The following is a 19,636-nucleotide window of genomic DNA, read 5'->3' as shown; positions in this document are numbered from 1 at the left end:
TGCAGGCCAGAAGAGGGCACCAGACCTCATTATAGATGTTTGTGAGCCACCATATGGTTGCTGGGAATTGAACTCAGGACCTTTGGAAGAGCAGGAAATGCTCTTAACTGCTGAGCCATCTCTCCAGCCCAACATTTCATTTCTAAAATGAAAATTATTGCAATACCTTAGGAAATGATCAATAACCCTCAAACACTACTGATGTTTCAAACATCATACAAGGTTAGACAAGTTAAAGTTTTTCCAAGAACAAATCTTCCTTACATTTCCTTTACTTTTTAAATAACAGCTTTAAAGAATTTATTACTTTTATTGATTTATTGTGTTTGTGTGTGTGCTTCAGTGTGCATGTGGAGATTAGTGGACAGCTTGCAGGAGTCAGTTTGATCCTGGGATCAAACTCAGGTCATCAGGCTTGGGAGCAAGTACCCTTCCATTGGGCCATCTCATCGGCCCTTTCTTACTCATCTTATTCTGAAAAGTGAGCTTCCACAAGTGGTTAGCAGAACCTAATTTCATCATGCAGCCACTCTACAGAACTGTAGAAATTCAAATGTGTGATGAATGTTATTTCTAGATGCACCCAGTACTGTAAGTCCGAAGGCTAGTAATCCAGCTAATGAAGATGGCAGCAAATGGTAAAAATTAGGGGTATGAAAAGAAGTGTTATAAAGCCCAAAGGTATGAAGACCAAAGTGCTTATTAACAGGGATAAATGTTCACAATGAAGGAAGAATGGAGGAAAGCCCATATGTGCAGGATACTCTGGTCAAATTTTTGTTCACTGGGTTTTTTTGGGGTTTTTTTTTTTTTTGGTTTTTTAAGACAGGGACTCACTATGTAGTCCAGACTGTCCTCAAACTCACCAAAATCTACTCTTAGTGTTGGGATTACAGATATGAACCACCATTATTTTATTTATTTATTTATTCATTTATTTATAAAAAATTTTCCACTTCCTCCCCTCCTCCCAATACCCTCCTATTCCCCCCACTCCCTTGAACCACCATTATTTATCCTTGTATATCTTTTTATATTTACACACACACACAGACACACACTGTGGCGGGGGCAGAGCTCAATTGTGGAGGTCAGAGGACAGAGAGCGGAACTGGTTCTTTCCTCCCACCAGGTAGATCCTGGAGATCAAACTTATGGTCCTCAGGCTTGATAGGAAGTGCTTTACCTGCTGAACTGTCCTGTCAATCCCAGACCAAAGTTTTTTAAGTCTAGAGTTATCCATTTACTTAGAACTTTAAAAAGTTAAATTATTTCTAGAAAAAAACAAAAACCAAACACCAAGGGCCAAAGGCTAGAGAGATGGCTCAGCAGTTAAGAGCACTGGCTGTTCTTCCAGAGGACACAAGTTCAATCCCCAGCAACCACCATGGTGGCTCACATGGGTTGTAACCCCAGTCCCAGGAGATCTGACACCTTCTTCTGGCCTTCCAGGGCACCAGGCAAGCACACAACAAACAGATACACAAGGAAGCAAAACACTCCAAACATGTTAAAACGGAAAGAATAGAAGAGGGAAGGACGACCAGGTGAGCGAGCACACCTGTGACCTCAGCGTCCACTGGCTGGGGCAGGAAGACTCAGAGTGCAAGATGACATCGCGCTACAAGGTAAGAGAAACATTTCCAAAAAAAAAAAAAAAATCAAATCAAAGAAAAGAAAATAAACGAAGTGTTTATCAGCAGTACATTTTTTCTAGCACTTATGGGGTCTTAGGTTCAATTTCCAGCAAAATGAAACTTCAAAGAAAAAGGACCAAAGGAAAATGGAAACAAATTAAATCTGAACAAAATCTGAACCATATAGACATACCTTTGCTTTCAAATTTTTCATCCACTTTGACATTACCAGCGAACCCATTTTCTATAAGACAGTGTTCAATGAGAGCGGGTCCATAAGCTATAAAAGCAAAGAGTATTGTTACTATTTTCCTATAAAACTTCGCATTTAAAACACTATAAATTTATAGCTCAGTATGAATAACCTACTCAACATAAATAGCAGTGAAAGTAATTTTACTTCTTTTCAAATGGTTTGAGAATTAAGACCTGAAAGGAGTCTGAAATTACAATAAGCAGAGAATTGGTGCATGTTACAGGTATTTAACAGCATTAAGAAACACATACATAAGATTAACTAGAAATGTAGTTCAGTGACAGAGTACCTGCTGAGCACATAAAACAAACAAACAAACAAACAACAAAAAAAAAACCCTAGGCTTGATCCTGAATACCACAAAAAAATTAAGGAAAATTATAAACCATGACCAGGAGGGATTTATCACTGTAATTCAAGGTTGATTTGTTTCTAAAAAATGGCCAAAAGTTATGAAAAACATGTTCTACACAAGTTGGAGAAATAGTTCAGCAGTTAAGGCCCAAGTGTGATTCCCAGCACCCACATCAGGCAACTCACAACTGAACTTAACTGCAGTTCCAGGAGGATCTGACGCCTCTGAGCCCTACAGGCAATGGCACATATAAATACCCACACATAAATAAAATAAAGTTGTACAAGATCACTGATTTTCCACAAAATACACACCAAAACAATAATGAAGTATCACCCTATAAAATGAGTTACATAAGACAACCAGCACTACATAGACAGACTGTCTCAAATACAAATTATATGTACACATACACACATATAAACACACGTTGGATGGAATGCTATTTGTCCATTAAAAAGAATGAAATCCTGTCATTTTGTCATTTGCAGTAAGAAGAATGGAACTGTACATTATTATGTTAAGTGATATAAGCTAGGTATAGAAACACAAGAACTATTTCACAGTATATAAAATCTAAAAAAATTAAACCTCAGAAACGTAGAGTGGTTATCAAGGGACTAGGTATGACAGGTTAGAGAAAAGTTGATCAGTGGGTACTGAGTTAGAGTATAAAGTTCTGGTACATTACTGCACAGTAGGGTGACTAAACATAACATTAATGTATTGTACATTTGAAAAAGCTAGGAGAAAGTATTTAGAAAGTTTTTACTCCAGAGAAATGACCAATATTTAAAGCAGTAGGTAAGTAAAAACGTTGTACATGTATACTAAAATCTTGTTACCCTAATAATACATACAATTTTTATTAGATACTAGATTTTAAAAAATGTTGGGCCTGCTGGAACATGCTTGCTATCCCAAAAGGCTGAGACAGCAGGATCCCAAGTTAGAATCCAGCTTGTGCTACACAGTAGAGACACAGCAAAAACTTAAAAGTGGGTGTGTGGGAGGCGAAACAGAGATGGCTCAGTGGTTAAGAGAGCCCTTACTGCTCTTGTAGAGAACATAGGTACAGTTCCCAGAACCCACAGGGTAGTTTACAACCATCTGTAAATCCACTTCCAAGGGATTCAGTGCTCTCTTCTGACTCCATAAGCATCGGGCACACACACACACATACACGCATGCACACACACACACACACACACAAAACATTGAGGCATAAAATTAAAAAAAGAGAGAGCCCAGGATATAGCTTGGTGTAAGATGGAAGATTTGATCAATATCAAACAACTCGGAGGGGGGTTAAATTAAAACAAACAATTGGCTAATAAGATAAAGGATATTCCCAGAACACAGTCATATTTATAGAACCATATATTAGTGAGATGCAGAAAAGCCCACCACCAATTTCTATTTAAAAAAACACTTGATAAGCCAGGCGGTGGTGGTGCACAACTTTAATTCCAGCTCTCAGGAGGCAGACACACATGGATCTCTGTGAGTTTGAGGCCAGCCTGGTCTATAGAAGGAGTTCCAGGACAGGCTCCAAAGCTACAGTGATACCCTGTCTTAAAAAAACAAAAAAACAGACAAACAAAAAACACTCAACAAAAAGAACCATTTTCATCTGCCAATGAATACCAATTTAAAAAAAACTATAATATACCATATTTACTAATAAAACACTAAAGATATTCTCTCTCAGATGAGGTAAAAGATAAGGCTATTTATTCGTTTTTACCATCGCTATTCAGCATTGTACTAGAGATCACAGCTAGTGTCATAAAATAGAATTAACTGGGGCTGGAGAGATGGCTCAGTAGTCAAGAGCACACTTTCAGAGGGCTTAAGTTCAGTTCCCAGCATGTACATGATGGCTCACAACCATTTATAGTGGGAATCTGATGCCCTTTTCTTGTTTGTGGACAAAGCACCCATATACATAAAGTATATAAATAAATCTTAGCAGACACACATGCAGTTGAAATACCCATACACATAAATTATTTTTTAAAAAGATATAAATATTCAAAAGCATTCAGATTAAAACAGAAAAAGTAGCTTTATTCTCAGAGGAGATAAGACCCTATATGGGAAAAATTCCTAAAAACACACACAAGCGCGAGCGCACACGCGCACAAGCGCACATGCATACACACACACACACACACACACACACACACACACACTAAATCTTCTAGACTAAATGACTTTATTAGCTCTGAAAGATAAAAAAATCAAGTTTACATAACTATCAAAATATAGAAATATCAATTGGGGGACTAGAGAGATGGTTCAGTAATTAAGAAAACTTGCTATTCTTAGAGAAGATGTTAAACAATACAACAGCTCACACCACTGTGATACCAGTTCCAGGGGACATGACTACCTCTTTTGACCAGTGTGGACACTAGACATACATGTGGTACACATATATACATGAAGGTACTCACACGTGTATATAAAATAAAAACAAATCTTTTTTAAAAATCAATTGTATTCTTAACAAAAAAAAAAAAATTAAGGAAACAATTCCATGGGCCAGCGAGATGGCTCAACAGATAATGGTTGCCACTACCAAGTCTAATGACCTGAGTTCAATCCTCAGGACCCACACATCGGAAGAACTGACTTCTGTCAAATTGTCTTCTGACTAATATCCATTGTGCACCATGGCATGAGTGTGCCCACTCTCACAAAATAAATTAACATAAAATTATTGTTTTGTTTTTTATTTTGCAGACAGGATCTCACGATGTCATAGCTGTCCTGGAACTCCCTACATAAACCAGGTTAGCCTCAAACTTATAGGGATCTGCCTGCCTCTCTTTCCAGGTGCTGGTATTAAAGGCTTGAGCTATCATGCTTAGTAATATTTAAAAACTAACAACACAAAAAGAAAATCTAGGCACTTAAGAATAAAATTTATATATAAAAACTGTAAAATACTGAAAATTAAAACAAAATCTAAATAAGTAGTGAGAAGTTCTTTGTTCACAGAAGACTCTGTAAATTAAGACTGTTGTTCTCCCCACAGAACCTCATCGGAATCCTAGCAGATTGTTGTTGTTGTAGAAAGCAACATCCCAACCCTAAACTGTATGATGAAACACAAAAGGACAGTCAAAGGCTTCAAGAGGAACAAAGAAAGAGCTAAGAGTATTTAAACAACCTCAATTCAAAAGCCATAAAAACATGCCAATAAAATGGTAGCAGGAGGATCACCCTGAGTTTAAAGTTGCCTGGTCTACATAACAAGTTCAAGGCTGGCTGAGCCATGCCTGTGTCAAAACCAAACCAAACCAAACAGACAAAAGAATCAGGCAAAGCTTAGAGCTTGGAGAGGATGAGTCTCTGGCAGATGCTATCAGCCTTGAGGTCCACAAATTTTATAAGAAATAAAATAAATAAATAGAAATAACTAAGTTAAGTGGTTATTAAATGAGTTATTTGGAAGAAAACCAAATGATCTGAATTCTACAATACTGAGGTACTGATAACATATTCTATATCACTTTTATTCTTTTAAAAGATGTGTTATTTATGTGTATTATGTTTACGGGTTGATTTGAATCAAGTACATACAAGAGCCCATGGAGGCCAGAATAGTGTTGAAACCCTAGAACTGGAGCTCCAGGCATTTGAAGCCAAGTGTGGGTGCTGGAGCTGAACTCGATCCTCAGGAGCAGCAAGCACGCATCCCCACTAAGCCATCTCTGCAGCACTACAATTATTTTCTGAGAGAAGGGCTCCTCATACATCTATCCCAAGCTGGCCTTGAGCTGACTACAAAGCCAAGGGATGGTCTTATACTTCTGATCCTCCTGCCTCCCAAGAGTACTGCAATTACAGGTGGTATGTACCACCAGGCCACTTTTACATAATGCTGGGGACTGAGCACAGGGCTTTGTGAATGCTAAGAAAGCACACTACTAACTGAGCTATACCCCCAGCTCCATTTGCACTGTTTTTCAATTAGATCTAACCACTATAAAAATTCCCATCTTTTAGGACAATGAGACTTAGTGGTAGATGGATGCTCGTTACCAAAAAGTCATGGGCTCAATGCTCAGTGTCACAAAACAAACAAAAAACTTCTTTCTTTGAGAAAACCATACTTACTCAAAAGATCCCTTTTAACTTCTTGCTCAAAAAATAATAATAATGCTTTCTTTTTATTTGTGTGTACACTTGTGTAAATGTATGCCTCATGATACCCGTGAAAGCCAGCAGAGGGTGTTAAATTCCTGGAGCTGGAGTTACAAGGGCTGTAAACCATTGGGAATGGCGCTGTGACCTCAACTTGAGTATCTTTCCAGTCCCCTCTTCAATTTTTTGAAAGGGGAAAATTTTTTAAAATATATTCCTGAAAGTGTTACACACAAACATCTTACATACAATGCAGGAGTACTCACGAAGTAATGGATTAAGAACTCTCTTCAGCAGTTCACCTTTAGGAGCACTAGTTATCACTTCAGTTAATCTGTGGACAAAATTGGCAGACATTTTATCTTAGAGTTAATACTTTATAGTATCATTCACATTCATATTACCTTTATACCAATTTATTTAATCTTTACAAGAGTCTGAAGTGTAACAGAAATTCTTCTTGTAAATACGAAAAACTTGTTCAGAAAGTAATTTATCCATGGGGCTAGAGATGGCTCAGAGGTTAAGAACATTTGCTCTTACAGAGGACCAGAGTTCAGTACCCAGCACTTGCAATTGGTAGACCACAACCATCTAAATTCCAGCTCCAGGGGATCTAATGCCCTCTTCTAGCCTCTGTGGCACACAGATACACACAGACACAGACACACATTTTGAAAGAATTATTTTTTTAAGTTAGAGCTGGGTGTGGTGATATATATGCTTATAATTGTGAGTTGAAGATAGATGGAACACCCTAAGTTCAAGGCCAGACTAGGCTACACAGACCCTGTATCAACACACACATACACATGCTCATAATTTATCAACAATTAGAAGGTTCTTGAATGGTAACGTGAGACTTAAATCCAGGTTTCCTATAAGAAATCAGTACTTTTCAACAAAGTCATGAATTGTCTACCATCACAGTGACATGAAAAATGCATTTCTATATAAAAGTTACATGTTGTTTGTAAATTTACATACTATATCTGAATATCTGCAATAGTAAGACCTAATTAAAGATTTGCTAAGAACTCTAGCCGGGCTGTGGTGGTGCACACCTCCAGCACTCAGAGGCAGGTGGATCTCTGTGAGTTCAATGCCAGCCTGGTCTACAGAGCAAGTTCCAGTACAGGCTCCAAGCTACAGAGAAACCTTGTCTTGAAAAACCAAAAGTAAACAAACAAAAGAAAAACAACAACAAAAAAGATTTACTAAGAACTCTTAAGGATTCTGTTTGTTTTGATGCAGCCCCCAAACTAGAGAACCTGTTATAAATAAATGCACCCTCTTGACTCTACTGAAACGGCAAAGGTGGAGCAGCTTACAGTTCAGCAAACCCCGAATTCTGAGGAATGCTGAGCTTCGAAGACCACCAAGTAGACTACTAGGTAGCAAAGTCTAATAGTCAGAGATGTTATAATTAATTAATCATTACCTTATCCTTTCGTTTTTTCCTAAATAAACCAGAATGTCTATCCCATGCTATATTCTGCCTGCCTAATGTATCTGTCTTTTCACAGAACAGTGAAGTCAGCAGCTCACTTTGCCAAGAAATCAGAAGCATTTAGTATCTCAAACTATAGTATAAAAAGACATACACTTGAGGTCTGGGCATGGTGGTGTATGCCTTAATCCCAGCCATCTGGAGGCAAAGCAAGGGGATCTTTGTTAGTTCAAGGCCAGCCTGGTTTACATACAGAGTTCTAAGCCGGCCAGAGCTGCTGCACAATAAGACCTTGCCTTAAAAGAAAGAGCGAGAGGGAGGGAAGAGAAGGGGTAGAGGGAAACATTTGCTATCCAGAAATAAAGTTAATTGCTTATATGCATGTTTATACAGTCCAGTGTTATACAACTAAACATTTTTAATTTAATTTTTCTGATTCTGAAACATAATCTAGCTTACTTTTTAGTACAATATATGATTATATAAACACTTACGTTTCTAAAGTCAACAAAGGTTCAGCAGCTCTAGCATGATCAATGGGATAGCGTTCACGAACAGCAAACTTAACATCATCTGCTTCGTCAGTTCGAAACCTTAGGATATTTAAAATTAGGTACTCATAATCTGTGAGAACAATGTTCCCCTGCAATAGAGTAAAATATGACTTAATGTTTTTCCAAATCAGTCTTGAAACATCTTAAAAACTGATAAAGATGTCTCAGAAGACCCACGAATAGTTACAGAAATGAAGCTGCAAAACAGAAAGCAGCAGGCACATCTAAGAAGGGCTCCTTGCACTGATCCAATAGGCTGTGAAATGAATTCTAAGAGCTCCAAGTTGGAAGTAACCTAGAGCTAATCTACAGCAAAGAACCTACAGCAACTTTATGTTCTTTGTCTCGGTACTGCACAAGTTAACTGAAGTTTTCACTATGAAAACCTAACAGTTGAGTGCCTTTAATAAGTGTGCCAAAGCTAGGCATGATGGCACACGCTTATAATCCCAGCACTTAGAAATTGGTAGGATATCAATGAGTGCAAAGTAATTCCTGCCTATATAGCAATTTGAGGTCAGACTCAAGTATGTGAGTCTGTCTCACAAATCAATAACAAAAGTTCCAAGTTTCAAAATATTCAGGTGAAGAGAACATGAAATGCAAATGCATGGAATTATGAAATAGTGTAGTATGTCTAGAACAGGACAACAGTGTAGCCAGCAGTGGTGGGGCAAAACTATAATCTCAACATTCAGAAGGTTCAGGAAGGAAGATTCCAGATTCCAGGCCAGCCTAGGATACACAGGGAGCACTGTTTTTGAAAGCAGGCTGGGGAAATTGCTCAGTGCTTAAGAGTACACACTGCTATTGCATAGGACCTGAGTTCAGTTTCCGGCACCCATGGCAGGCAACTTACCACTGCCTTTTACTTCAGTTCAAGGGAATCTGAGGATTTTTTTTTCCTCTGTGAGCATTTACATTCAAATGCATGTGTGTATTTGCACATGTACAAATACACACAATTAAAAATAAAAAAAATATCTTTTTAAAAGATCCATTTAAAAAAATTAGGTGGCTGGAGAGATGGCTCAGAAGTTTAAGAGAACTTGTTACTCTTCCAGAGGACTAGTGTTCAATTCCCAATACCCATATGGTGCCTAACCATTTGTAACACCAGTTCCAAGAAATTTGGCACCTTCTTCTGACCTCTGCAGCAACTAGGCAAAGGGCCTTTTTTTTTTCCTAGACAGGGTTTCTCTGTATAGCCCTCACTGTTCCGAAACTCACTCTGTAGACCAAGCTGGCCTCCAACTCACAGAGATGCTCCTGCCTCTGCCTCCTGAGTGCTGGGATTAAAGGCATGTGCCATCACTACCCCGTTAATGGAAATCTTTTTTTTTTTTTACAAAATTTAAAGCACTAGTTGAATAATCCCTCCCCTGCTATGCTATTTTCTGATCTTTCGTTACTTTTCTCAGAGCGGTTCCTACTAAACTAGGTGTAACTAAAAAAGGTTTTAAATTTTATTATTCTGTGTGTATGTACACATATACACACATATATGTATGTATGCATGTATGTATATGTGTATGTATGTGTATTGTGTGTGTGGTGGTGGAGGTAGCATATGAATGTGTCACAGTGTTGTCACAGTGTGTGTGTAAAGGTCAGAGGGCAGGTTTGTGGAGTTGGTTCTCTCCTTCCACTTTTATATAGGTTCCAGGGAATGAACTCAGGTCTTCAGGCTTCATGGCAAGCACTTTTAGCTGCTGAGCCATCTCATTGGTCCAAATTTATTGTAAATTTGTATTTCTCAGTTTCTTAAGTTGATCTTAAGTTATAGTAATCCTCTTTACACACAGTCTAATCAACCCTAAATACATCAATCCTCAAAATTTCAGACAGGAAAGCTAGAAGGTCAAATTCTGGTACACAGAAGGAGAGAGCAATTTTCATATATAAATTCTCAGTATTCACCCAATTGAGTTTGAAGCCAGTCAGTTCTACAGAGTGAGTTCTAAGACAGTCAGAGCTACACAAAGAAAGCCAGTCTTGAAAAAAACTAAAAAAAGAGAAAAGTATTAGCAAAGATGTAGAACTAAAATAATGCTTACCATCATCAAATTAAAACAATAGCGTTGAACATGATGAGCACCTTAAACATGACACCAAAAGAAAGAAGTGAAAAACAAATAGGGCACATTATTCTATTCCTTCGCTCCTCTCAAGTGAACTCACCCTATCATAGAGCTCAATGATTAAATGATAAGCAGCTTCATCACTTCCAAATTGGAAATCCACAATTCTATCCACACCAAGTTGTTTTACACTGACTAATCTCCGACTCTTCAAGTGTTTTCGACACTAGCAAGAAACAGAAGAAAAAAGCACTTATGCAATAAAAGTAAATTCTTAACCACTTGGTACTAGTTTATGAAAACTGTTTTGTCATCGAGAATATTTAAGTGGTAAATAAAATAGTATGGTCATAAAACAAAAGCTTACAAATGATAATCAGAAGAATTTTTTTTTTTACGTATTTATTTACTTGGGATATGAGTGGTAACATATGCATGCCACAGTGTGCGTGTGCAGGTCTATAAATAACCTGCATGAATAGGTTCTCTCTGTACTCCAGGAATCAAACTCAGCTCATTAGCCTTGTAGTTTTTGTCCACTGAGTCATCCTGACAGTCCTCAGTGGGTGGGAAAATCCTTAAGTCCTTATTTTAATAACTTTTAACTGAAGCAGTTGTATTGTATTCTATTTTTTAGAATAATGATGAGAACCAGGGGAACCACTGATTTACCATATACTGGGCACTGCCCTTCTTATTTCATACACCAGTAGCTCTCTATTTATTTAAAATACCTTCTGCTCTTCTGCAAAAAAAAAAAAATCTTATTATTTAAATAGACAAATAGACTTAACTCATAAATGCTTTCTGTTTTTTGAGGCAAATGTCACTCAGTAGCTCAGACTAACCATCCTACCTCAGTCCCCCTATCACTGGGGTTATAGGCATGAGCCACAAAACCCAAGTATTCTGTTAAGAATGACACATGAAGGCAAACTCCTGTAATCTTAGCACAGGAAGAAAGAGCATCCCAAATTTGAGGTCAGTCTGGTCTAGACAACACATTCCAAGCTGGGAATGGAGCCACATGCCTTTGGTTCCAGCACTCGGGAGGCAAGGGAGGCGAGGCAGGTGGATCTCTGAGTTTGAGACCAGTCTGATCTACACAGAGAAACCCTGCCTGGAAAACAACAACAACAAAAAGGAAGAAGTTCCAGGGCAAAATGTTGTGAAATATTCCTTTGACACTGTGTGAAGATATGTCACTGTGATTGGTTTAAATAAAAAGCTAAACAGCCAATAGCTAGGCAGGATTTTCAGGGCAGAGAGAATGCTGGAAAGGAAGATATAGAAGCCAGACAGACATCAAATGAGTGGACCACATAAAATGGGACAGAGGTAAAAGCCATGTAGTAGTACACAGATTTATAAAAATATGGGTTAATTTAAGTTATAAGAGCTAGTTAGGAACAAGCCTAAGCTATCGGCCAAGTTTTCATAGTAGGAAGTCTCTGTGCGGTTATTTGGTAGGCAGGAGAGAAAGACTAACTATGCCAGCACGTTAAGGTACATACACCAAGTCTGAGGATCTGAGTTGGATCGTAGCCCCTACCCCTCACCTTATAGCAGGAGAACTGACTCCCCACAGGTTGTCCTGACATTCACTTGAGAGCCCCAACTTGTGCCTGTCTGTTGATTCCACCTACATATACACACTCCCACATTAATGAAATGAATGAATGAATAATGTAGTTTTAAAAATTAGCTTCAAACTTAAAATTTACCTTCATGGCAAAACTAGATGGCATCATGTTCTTAGGCCACTCAAATTCTGTTGTGTGAATACGTATACCAGATTCAAGTAACAACGTAGCTTTAAAATCAGGTCTGTTCAAGAGAAAACCAAATTTTTCTTTAGAGATTTGCCAAAGTTCACTTTCTGGGGGGGAAAAAAAAACTAAAACGCAGGTTAAAAAACAACAACAATGTCATATCTATTTACCAAAAAGAAGCCTATAAAACATACTTACTTTTGAAGCCGAATAAGATATGTCTTGTTATCCACATCATAAACGTTGTTCACTCTCATTCCTAGCAAGCTGTAAAGATAAAAAGAAATGTAACAAAATCATGCTCTTGCATGAAGCAAAACTTTCCGTCCAAAGACAGGGAACTCTTCAACTGGGTATCAGGACCGCCTATTAAAGTTAACCCCTCCCCCCATTAACAGTAGCCATTTAAACATCAGGAACACCAAACAACTTCTTTCAATTGAACCGGCCCAGGGCTTTGGGGGAAACACAGTAAAACTGAATCTAACTAATTTATTACGTGGGGCGGGAATTGCCGAGCCCCACGAAAATACGACAGAGCTCCCACAGCTGAGGAAGAGCCAAGTTCAGAACCGGTCTGCGAACCACAACTGAATGGCACTGCTCCCTCTCCTTGGGATTGAAGGATGGGAGTTCCAGAGAAGCCAAACGTTCGCTTGGGTACTCAGGCCGTCCAGGCAGGACGCCGACGAACCAGCGCCCGGGAACGGCAGCACGCAGGCACGCGTCCCCGGGGGCACCCCGAGGGCACCGGCTCCGAGGTCGGCCTCCAGGCCCCACCAATTCCCGGGGTACCGGGACGACCGTGGGGATCCCGGGCCCAGCTCGCGGCCGCCCGCTGCCGGGTCTCCTGGCGCGAGCCTGCTCACCCGCACCACCATACCTCGCATTCAGCTCGGCGAGCACCGCGCGGAGATCAATGGTGCTGAAGCGGCTCTTCATGGCTAGGGGACGAGTCGCTACCGCAGTCCTCTCAGCTGCTGACCCGACGCCCGGCCGCTTGGCTCCTGCGCACGCGCGCTCAGCTCGTCGCTACGGCAGCCCGGACGACCCAATATTCCTTGAAGCGAGTCTGCGTCCTGTAACTGAAACATTTTGTGAAATCAGGGTCAGCTCTGGTTTTTTCTCACTATATCAAAACAACTCGAAATAGGGCCAACTACCTTCTCGAATCTGCGTCCCTTCCTTGGACACCGACAGGATTAGTACCGACCCCTTGTCCCTTGCGTTTGGGGCTGGATCCATGTCGGCCACAACAGCGGCCCTGGAGCTCAGTGACAATCTTGAAGCGAGTTGAAGGATAATTTTCCCAGGAAGGCGCTGGCGCTCCGGGTGGAAGAGCAAGGGCGCTTTCCGAACGCGAATTTGAGCCCAGAGAAAACCGAACGGTTGGCGTGTCCGCATCCAGACGAGCCCTAGAGAGGGGCTTTTATTTGGTTGGCTGGATCCGAAGTAGGCTTCTGCGGCGTACTGTTAGATACCTTGAATGTGGTGGGTGCTATACAGCCTGGGTTTCATAAATCCCTGGCACCTCAAATATTCAAGAATTTCGCTAAGATGTCAGATAAAAATAAAGCGAGAGTTCCCGTGGGAAAACGAGAATAATTACTCCTCGCCCACATCCCAGCCTTCTCTGAACTTCTGATTCTGCGATTCATGAATTATTCTGGGCTCAAATATACGCTAGTCTATTCTTTTTTTCTTTTTAAAAGTTCTAGTATTAGTAATAAAGTTCAAACTAAAAACAAAAATCTATAAAAATCTATTAGTTTTGGGCAGTGGAAGGGTGTGTGTGTGTGTGTGTGTGTGTGTGGTTGTTTTTGAGATGGGCTCTTGCTATGTAGCCCAGGCTGCCTTAGAATTCTCTCTTCTCTTGCCTCAACTGAAATGTGTGTGGTTGTTTTTGAGATGGGCTCTTGCTATGTATCCCAGGCTGCCTTAGACTTCTCTCTTCTCTTGCCTCAACTGAAATTACCAACACACTTAACAAAGTGACAAGTTTTACACTAGTGATATCTGTACTTAGAAGTTAAAAGTCATAAGCATTCAAATGAAATCCCTCTGAATAAAACACCAGAATCAGGAAAGGGTCGGATTCAGGTATCTAAAGACCTAAGGATTTTTGTAATTACTGTTTTGGGTTTTTTTGAAACAGAGTATGTTGTATAGTCAAGACTGCTCTAAACCATATAACCCAGGGTGGCCTCAGCCTCCCTCTGACCCCAGTCTCCTCGGTATCAAAGGTACAAACTGCCATGCCCAAATCATAAACTATTAACGCTGGCAAATGTCTTCATCTGTTTTCTGTTGCTGGAACAAAATGCCAAAGGTTACATGATAAAGTTCACTTACTCCACAATTTTGAGTGCTGGAAACCTGAGACTGAGTGGTCTTGCCTGTTTCGAATTTAAGGAGGGCTGTCACAGGCGACATCACTGTGACAGGGTGAGGACAGGGACAGGTGAGACGGGAACTGCAGGGACCAGAGGCCAGGCAGCCGCTGCTTCTCTCTCCTCCTCCTCCTCTTTTTGTTTTGTTTGGTTTTTTTGAAACAGGGTTTCTCTGTAGTCCTGGCTGTCCTGGAACTCACTCTGTAGACCAGGCTGGCCTCAAACTCAGAGATCTGCCTCTCTGCCTCTTGAGTGCTGAGATTAAAGGCCTGTGCACCGAGATTAAAGGCCTGAGCACCATTGCCTGGCCAGGCATCTTTTAACAGTTTTCTCTCATGGGAGTGAAACGATTTTCTCCCAAGAATAGTACTGATTCTGAGACACAGGGTTCCCAGTTTTCTAACCACTTACCGGGTAACATTTAAGCCCCAACTGTTAAAGATTCTGTCACCTCCACATGACTCCATGGGGCATCAAGATTCCAGCGCTCGAAGTGTATCCATATCACAGCATTCTGTAGTGAGCATCAATTTTTTTTTTTCTGAGCTTGACAGTGGTGGCATACGCCTTTAATCCCAGCACTCAGGGGGACAGAGGCAGGTGAATCTCTGTGAGGTTGAGGCCAGCTTGGTCTACAGAGCGAGTCCCAGGATAGGCTCCAAATCTATACAGAGAAACCCTGTCTCAAAAAAACAACAAAAATATTTTCTGTCCTAAATACAATTGAAGGTTAAGTGTATAGCCAAAACACACGCAGAGGTATAGACGCAGGTAGAAAGAACTGACATAAAAAGTGACCAACAGAATATTTAAAATAAAATACAGGCATGTGGCAGAAGAGCAACGGGCACGAATCTGCTCAGCTCTCAGTTTTGCTGCATTACCCATGAAGCTTTACTCCCTCTGCAAATGGCTTCTGTTGCTGCTACAACAGCCACAAGTGTAGAGATGTAAAGAATGCAATGCCTTGAGCATGCACAGCATCCAGGGATGGCTCTGACTAGGGCAGTAGGGGATGAGGAAAAGACAGACACCCAGACAGAAAGCTGGCATCAGATGGAGAAACTACAGCCTCTGCCGTGAGCTCAGCAGGTTTACCTATTTATTTTTATCCAGAGTTGAACGGAGAGGTAGGGGTACGACATCCAGTTAAACAGGGAGGCTGAGTTTATGGTATACAGCTGGATCAAGGAGACAGGTTTACTGTCATCTCAATACGAGCAGTTTTTGTCGGGAAGCTGTCTTCAGGCTGTAAACATCCAGGGGGGAGAAAGATGTGGACACTTCTGCACATACTGTCAACATCCATACTTGAACCAGAGGAAGACTGTCATCCTCTGAACCTCGTCCTAGGGGGAAGGCTTTGCCGTTCTTCTGTGGGTCTCAGTGGGCATCCTTGGAGTCCTTGCATGGATGTGCCTATATCAGCAACACATTCACGTGCGGCTTTCTCTACTCCTATAAGACATGTTTATTCTCTTAGCATTCTGAGGGTCAGAAGTCATAAAAGGATTTGCAGAGCTGCATTCCTCTACATGTATGTGTCTGTGTTGGGTGTGTGGGTGTCTCCGGAAAATCTCTTGCATTGTCTCTCACAGCTCCCAAAGTGGTCATATTCCTTCATCCGTGATCCTGAATGGTTCTGCTCTCTGCTTCCAGACCCTATCTCCTTCCATAATTCTAGCACTCGCATCTTTTTATAAGGGCCCTTGGATTATATTTGGCCCATCCGAATAACCTTCCTACCTCATGACCCCAAAGTTAATAGAATCTTTGAAGTCTTCTCTTTCCCCTACAGTGTCAAATGTTGGAATACTGACATCTTCTGAGGAGAGAGAAATTTTGCCATCTCTCATGGTTAGGTTCCATAAAGCTGAGAAGTTCTATCGGTCTCAGAAAGGACTAAGGCGATCACAATTCCAGGGCTAAGAAGGTAGCTAGCTACTCTGATGTAGTGCTTACAGACACAGCTAAGCTGCTGTGGATCAAATTTAGGGATCTAGTTAGGAGAAAAAATTGGAATGAGATATACTAAAATTGTTTTGTCTCTATTTTTGTAGTAGGGAGAGGGTACGTTTTTTTTGTTTTTGTTTTTTGTTTTTTGTGTTTTTTTTTAATACTTAGCATCTCTGCTGTTTCCATCTAGTAAATATGCATGATTTAAATTTTTTCTGTCCTTTTGATAAGGATTCGGCGTGGCTTCCAAGTTTTTAAAGGGTGTTCTGTATACATCTGCAATAAGACTTAACACAAATGAATACAGAAGCGTGTATTTAAAAAAAAAAAGCTAGAAAGACATTATAGAAATGACAGAAAAATATCCAGCTAAGAACTGAAGTCGGGAACACAGACATAGTTAAATTTATCAGTTGCCACTTAGCGACACAAGTTACTTGAGAAAGTGTGTTTTATGAGACGGCAGTTTTTCTCCAACCGCTTTTAAAAAAACTAGCAGTCCCTGCTGGTTCCTTGGATAATAACATCCTTTTTCGTGATATGTTTTGACTATTCTCCGGTAGGAGTCAGTAGTGAGGCGCTACGCGTTCCTGAATAGCTTGAGCAAACCTCGTAAATTTTAACCCCCGTGTTGACCAAATCCTTTGAAATAAATCTTGAAAATAAATTTACTTAGCAAACTGTCGTTCATAAGACTAAAAAGGCACTAAAAAGAGACGGGGTCTCGCTATGTTGTCCAGGCTGGAGTGCAGTGGCTATTCACAGGCGCGATCCCACTACTGATCAGCACGGGAGTTTTGACCTGCTCCGTTTCCGACCTGGGCCGGTTCACCCCTCCTTAGGCAACCTGGTGGTCCCCCGCTCCCGGGAGGTCACCATATTGATGCCGAACTTAGTGCGGACACCCGATCGGCATAGCGCACTACAGCCCAGAACTCCTGGACTCAAGCGATCCTCCTGTCTCAGCCTCCCGAGTAGCTGGGACTACAGGCGTGCGCCACCGCGCCCGGCGATCGACAGCGCGTCCGGGAAGATACTAGAGGTTTGGCTGCAGTGACGTCACCGGAGGCATGGCGAAGCCTTTGGTCACAATGTTCAGACACGCCCAGCGCCAGGCTGTCTAGAGGCTGAGGCCGCGTGATGTCACCTGACCCCGCCTTCTTCCGCTGGAGCCTTGCGTTTTGTTCCAAATCGTGTGTTTAATTCAAAAATTGCCCTGTGTTTTCTTGGCCGTAGCTGTATACGCCGCAAGAGGGGAAGGGAGAGCCCCAATCCTGTTGCTCTGAATCGCGTTGCTTCTCAGGCCTGAAGTCCCCGCTGCATCCTTTGGGAGATGCTATTTACAAGCGAGGCACCTAAATACTGTATAGCACGACCCCTAGTGGCAGAGGTTAGGGGTGCGCTAAGGTGCCAAGACTAGCCCGGTCTCAGCAGGAAGGAATGAAACCTAGGACATCTATCACTGGTTTTGGGTTTCTCTGTTGGAGGAAAGATAGTAAGCAGATTGGGGTGGACGTGGATTCCTTACAGTGTGTTGTGTTTTGTAGTGTTTTAGAACAAGCTTGGGTTAAGAAGGCATTTAAGAGGAGAGAAAAAACTCCGACCATAGAAGGGTTTGTAGCAGACCCCTTCTGAGTTTCCCGAGTTCCCTCTCCTCCCCTCCCCCCCCTCCCCTGTCCTTGCTGCAGATAACTTCACTTTTTGGCCTTTCAGAAGGAAGAAGTCTTTTAACCCTTTCCCATCCCCCCCCCTCCTCTAAGTCTAATCTTTAGACCTTCCTGGAAGATAAACCCTTCGTGGTCTCTAAACTCAGTAAAAACTCCTTCACCAAAAGTTTCTATCTCCTCCCCCCTCTCCTTTCTCCCATTCCACCCTGAGATTTCACTTTAAAACAATTATTCCCTTCACACCTCTTTCCAACGTAAAACAGAAGCTGGGACCTGAAGAAGGAGGGTGCAATGATTTTGATTGAGAGCAACAGAGACCCAGTGTAAACTAAAGAGCTCCTCTTAAGGAATTAAACAAAAACGAGGGTGTTGCTGAAGGTTGGTTGTACCCAAAATCTCTTGCCCCTATTATTACATTAATATATTTTGGTTTGATATCCCAAACATTTCATAGTTTCCTAACATTTCGAGTTCTCACCAGTGGCACACGAATGAAAAGTGGTGTGATTTGTAACTTGTTTAAAAATAAAATAAAATTCCAGGGTGGCACACTCCTGGAATCCCAGAGCTAAGTATGAGACTTCGAAGGTCAAGAGTTAAAAGCCGTCTTCAACCACACGAAATTTGAGGCGCATCTCAAAAAAAACCCTTCTGTCCATTTGCTTTGCTCCCACGCTAGACGGCGCCAATGATGACTAGATGCAGTGCCCCAGTTTTAACCTAGCCTGCAAATCAGGAGGAGGTGCGGGGAACCCATCTGGGACATGGGACAGCCTTAGGAAGAAAGAAACCAGTGTCTAAATATGAGTAACGTTGAGTCACTCGGCCAGCTCCGGCTTTTAAATCACTATATTTGGGGCCCTCTGTATCATCACAGTATTCTTTAACTAAGTTGGTTCTCAGCCTTCTGAATGCCGCAACCCTTTAATACAGTTGCTCATGTTTGGTGCCCCCCCCCAACGATGTATTTTGTTGCTATTTCATAACTGTAATTTTGCTACTGTTATAATGTAAATCTCTGATATGCAGGATATCTAATATGTGACCCCTGTTGCTATAACTGATAGAGGGACATTCACAAGAGAAAACCCCTAGATAAGTAGAATTTAGAAAGGTGAAGAACCAACCGGGCACTGGTGGTGCACATCTTTAATCCCAGCACTAGGGAGGCAGAGGCAAGCGAATCTCTGTGAGTTCGAGGCCAGACTGGTCTACAAGAGCTAGTTCCAGCTCCATAGCTACTGAGAAACTCTGTCTTGAGAAACAAAAAATAAAACAAAAACAAAGCAAAAAGGTGAAGAACCAAAAGAACTCCGGCATCTACAGGGCACCCGATGGCATGTTATTCTCAACCTGTAAAAAC

The 19,636-nt window shown here is 41.2% G+C and overlaps 1 protein-coding gene, 1 long non-coding RNA gene and 1 other non-coding gene across 4 annotated transcripts in view; 1 reads left to right on the top strand and 2 right to left on the bottom strand.

Annotated features, from left to right (window-relative positions):
- Nemf (nuclear export mediator factor) overlaps window positions 1–13,292 on the bottom strand; it is a 53,769-nt gene extending 40,477 nt beyond the window's left edge. For both annotated transcript variants that reach the window (XM_048415936.3, XM_085697582.2), the window contains exons 1-7: window positions 13,144–13,292; window positions 12,459–12,527; window positions 12,213–12,315; window positions 10,589–10,714; window positions 8,348–8,496; window positions 6,670–6,737; window positions 1,831–1,917 (exon numbers count right to left, since the gene is read on the bottom strand). In XM_048415936.3, the coding sequence (XP_048271893.1) occupies window positions 1,831–1,917; window positions 6,670–6,737; window positions 8,348–8,496; window positions 10,589–10,714; window positions 12,213–12,315; window positions 12,459–12,527; window positions 13,144–13,202 (661 nt within the window). In that variant the 5' untranslated portion in view covers window positions 13,203–13,292. The remainder of the gene's footprint in view (window positions 1–1,830; window positions 1,918–6,669; window positions 6,738–8,347; window positions 8,497–10,588; window positions 10,715–12,212; window positions 12,316–12,458; window positions 12,528–13,143) is intronic.
- LOC146892388 (uncharacterized) lies at window positions 1,329–5,630 on the top strand. The gene is made up of 3 exons (XR_015004443.2): window positions 1,329–1,628; window positions 4,997–5,046; window positions 5,292–5,630. It is a non-coding gene; the product is annotated as an uncharacterized LOC146892388 (long non-coding RNA).
- A 4,025-nt stretch (window positions 13,293–17,317) lies between the features above and the next one.
- Window positions 17,318–17,617, bottom strand: LOC146892386 (signal recognition particle RNA). The gene has a single exon (XR_015004646.1).
- Between the last annotated feature and the right edge of the window lie 2,019 nt (window positions 17,618–19,636).

This window comes from Myodes glareolus, chromosome 11, assembly GCF_982192425.1.
Source record: "Myodes glareolus chromosome 11, mMyoGla1.1, whole genome shotgun sequence".
In the NCBI taxonomy this organism is placed as follows: domain Eukaryota; kingdom Metazoa; phylum Chordata; class Mammalia; order Rodentia; family Cricetidae; genus Myodes; species Myodes glareolus.
The sequence above is the reverse complement of the archived record's forward strand: the minus strand, read 5'-3'. Positions and strand labels throughout refer to the sequence as shown.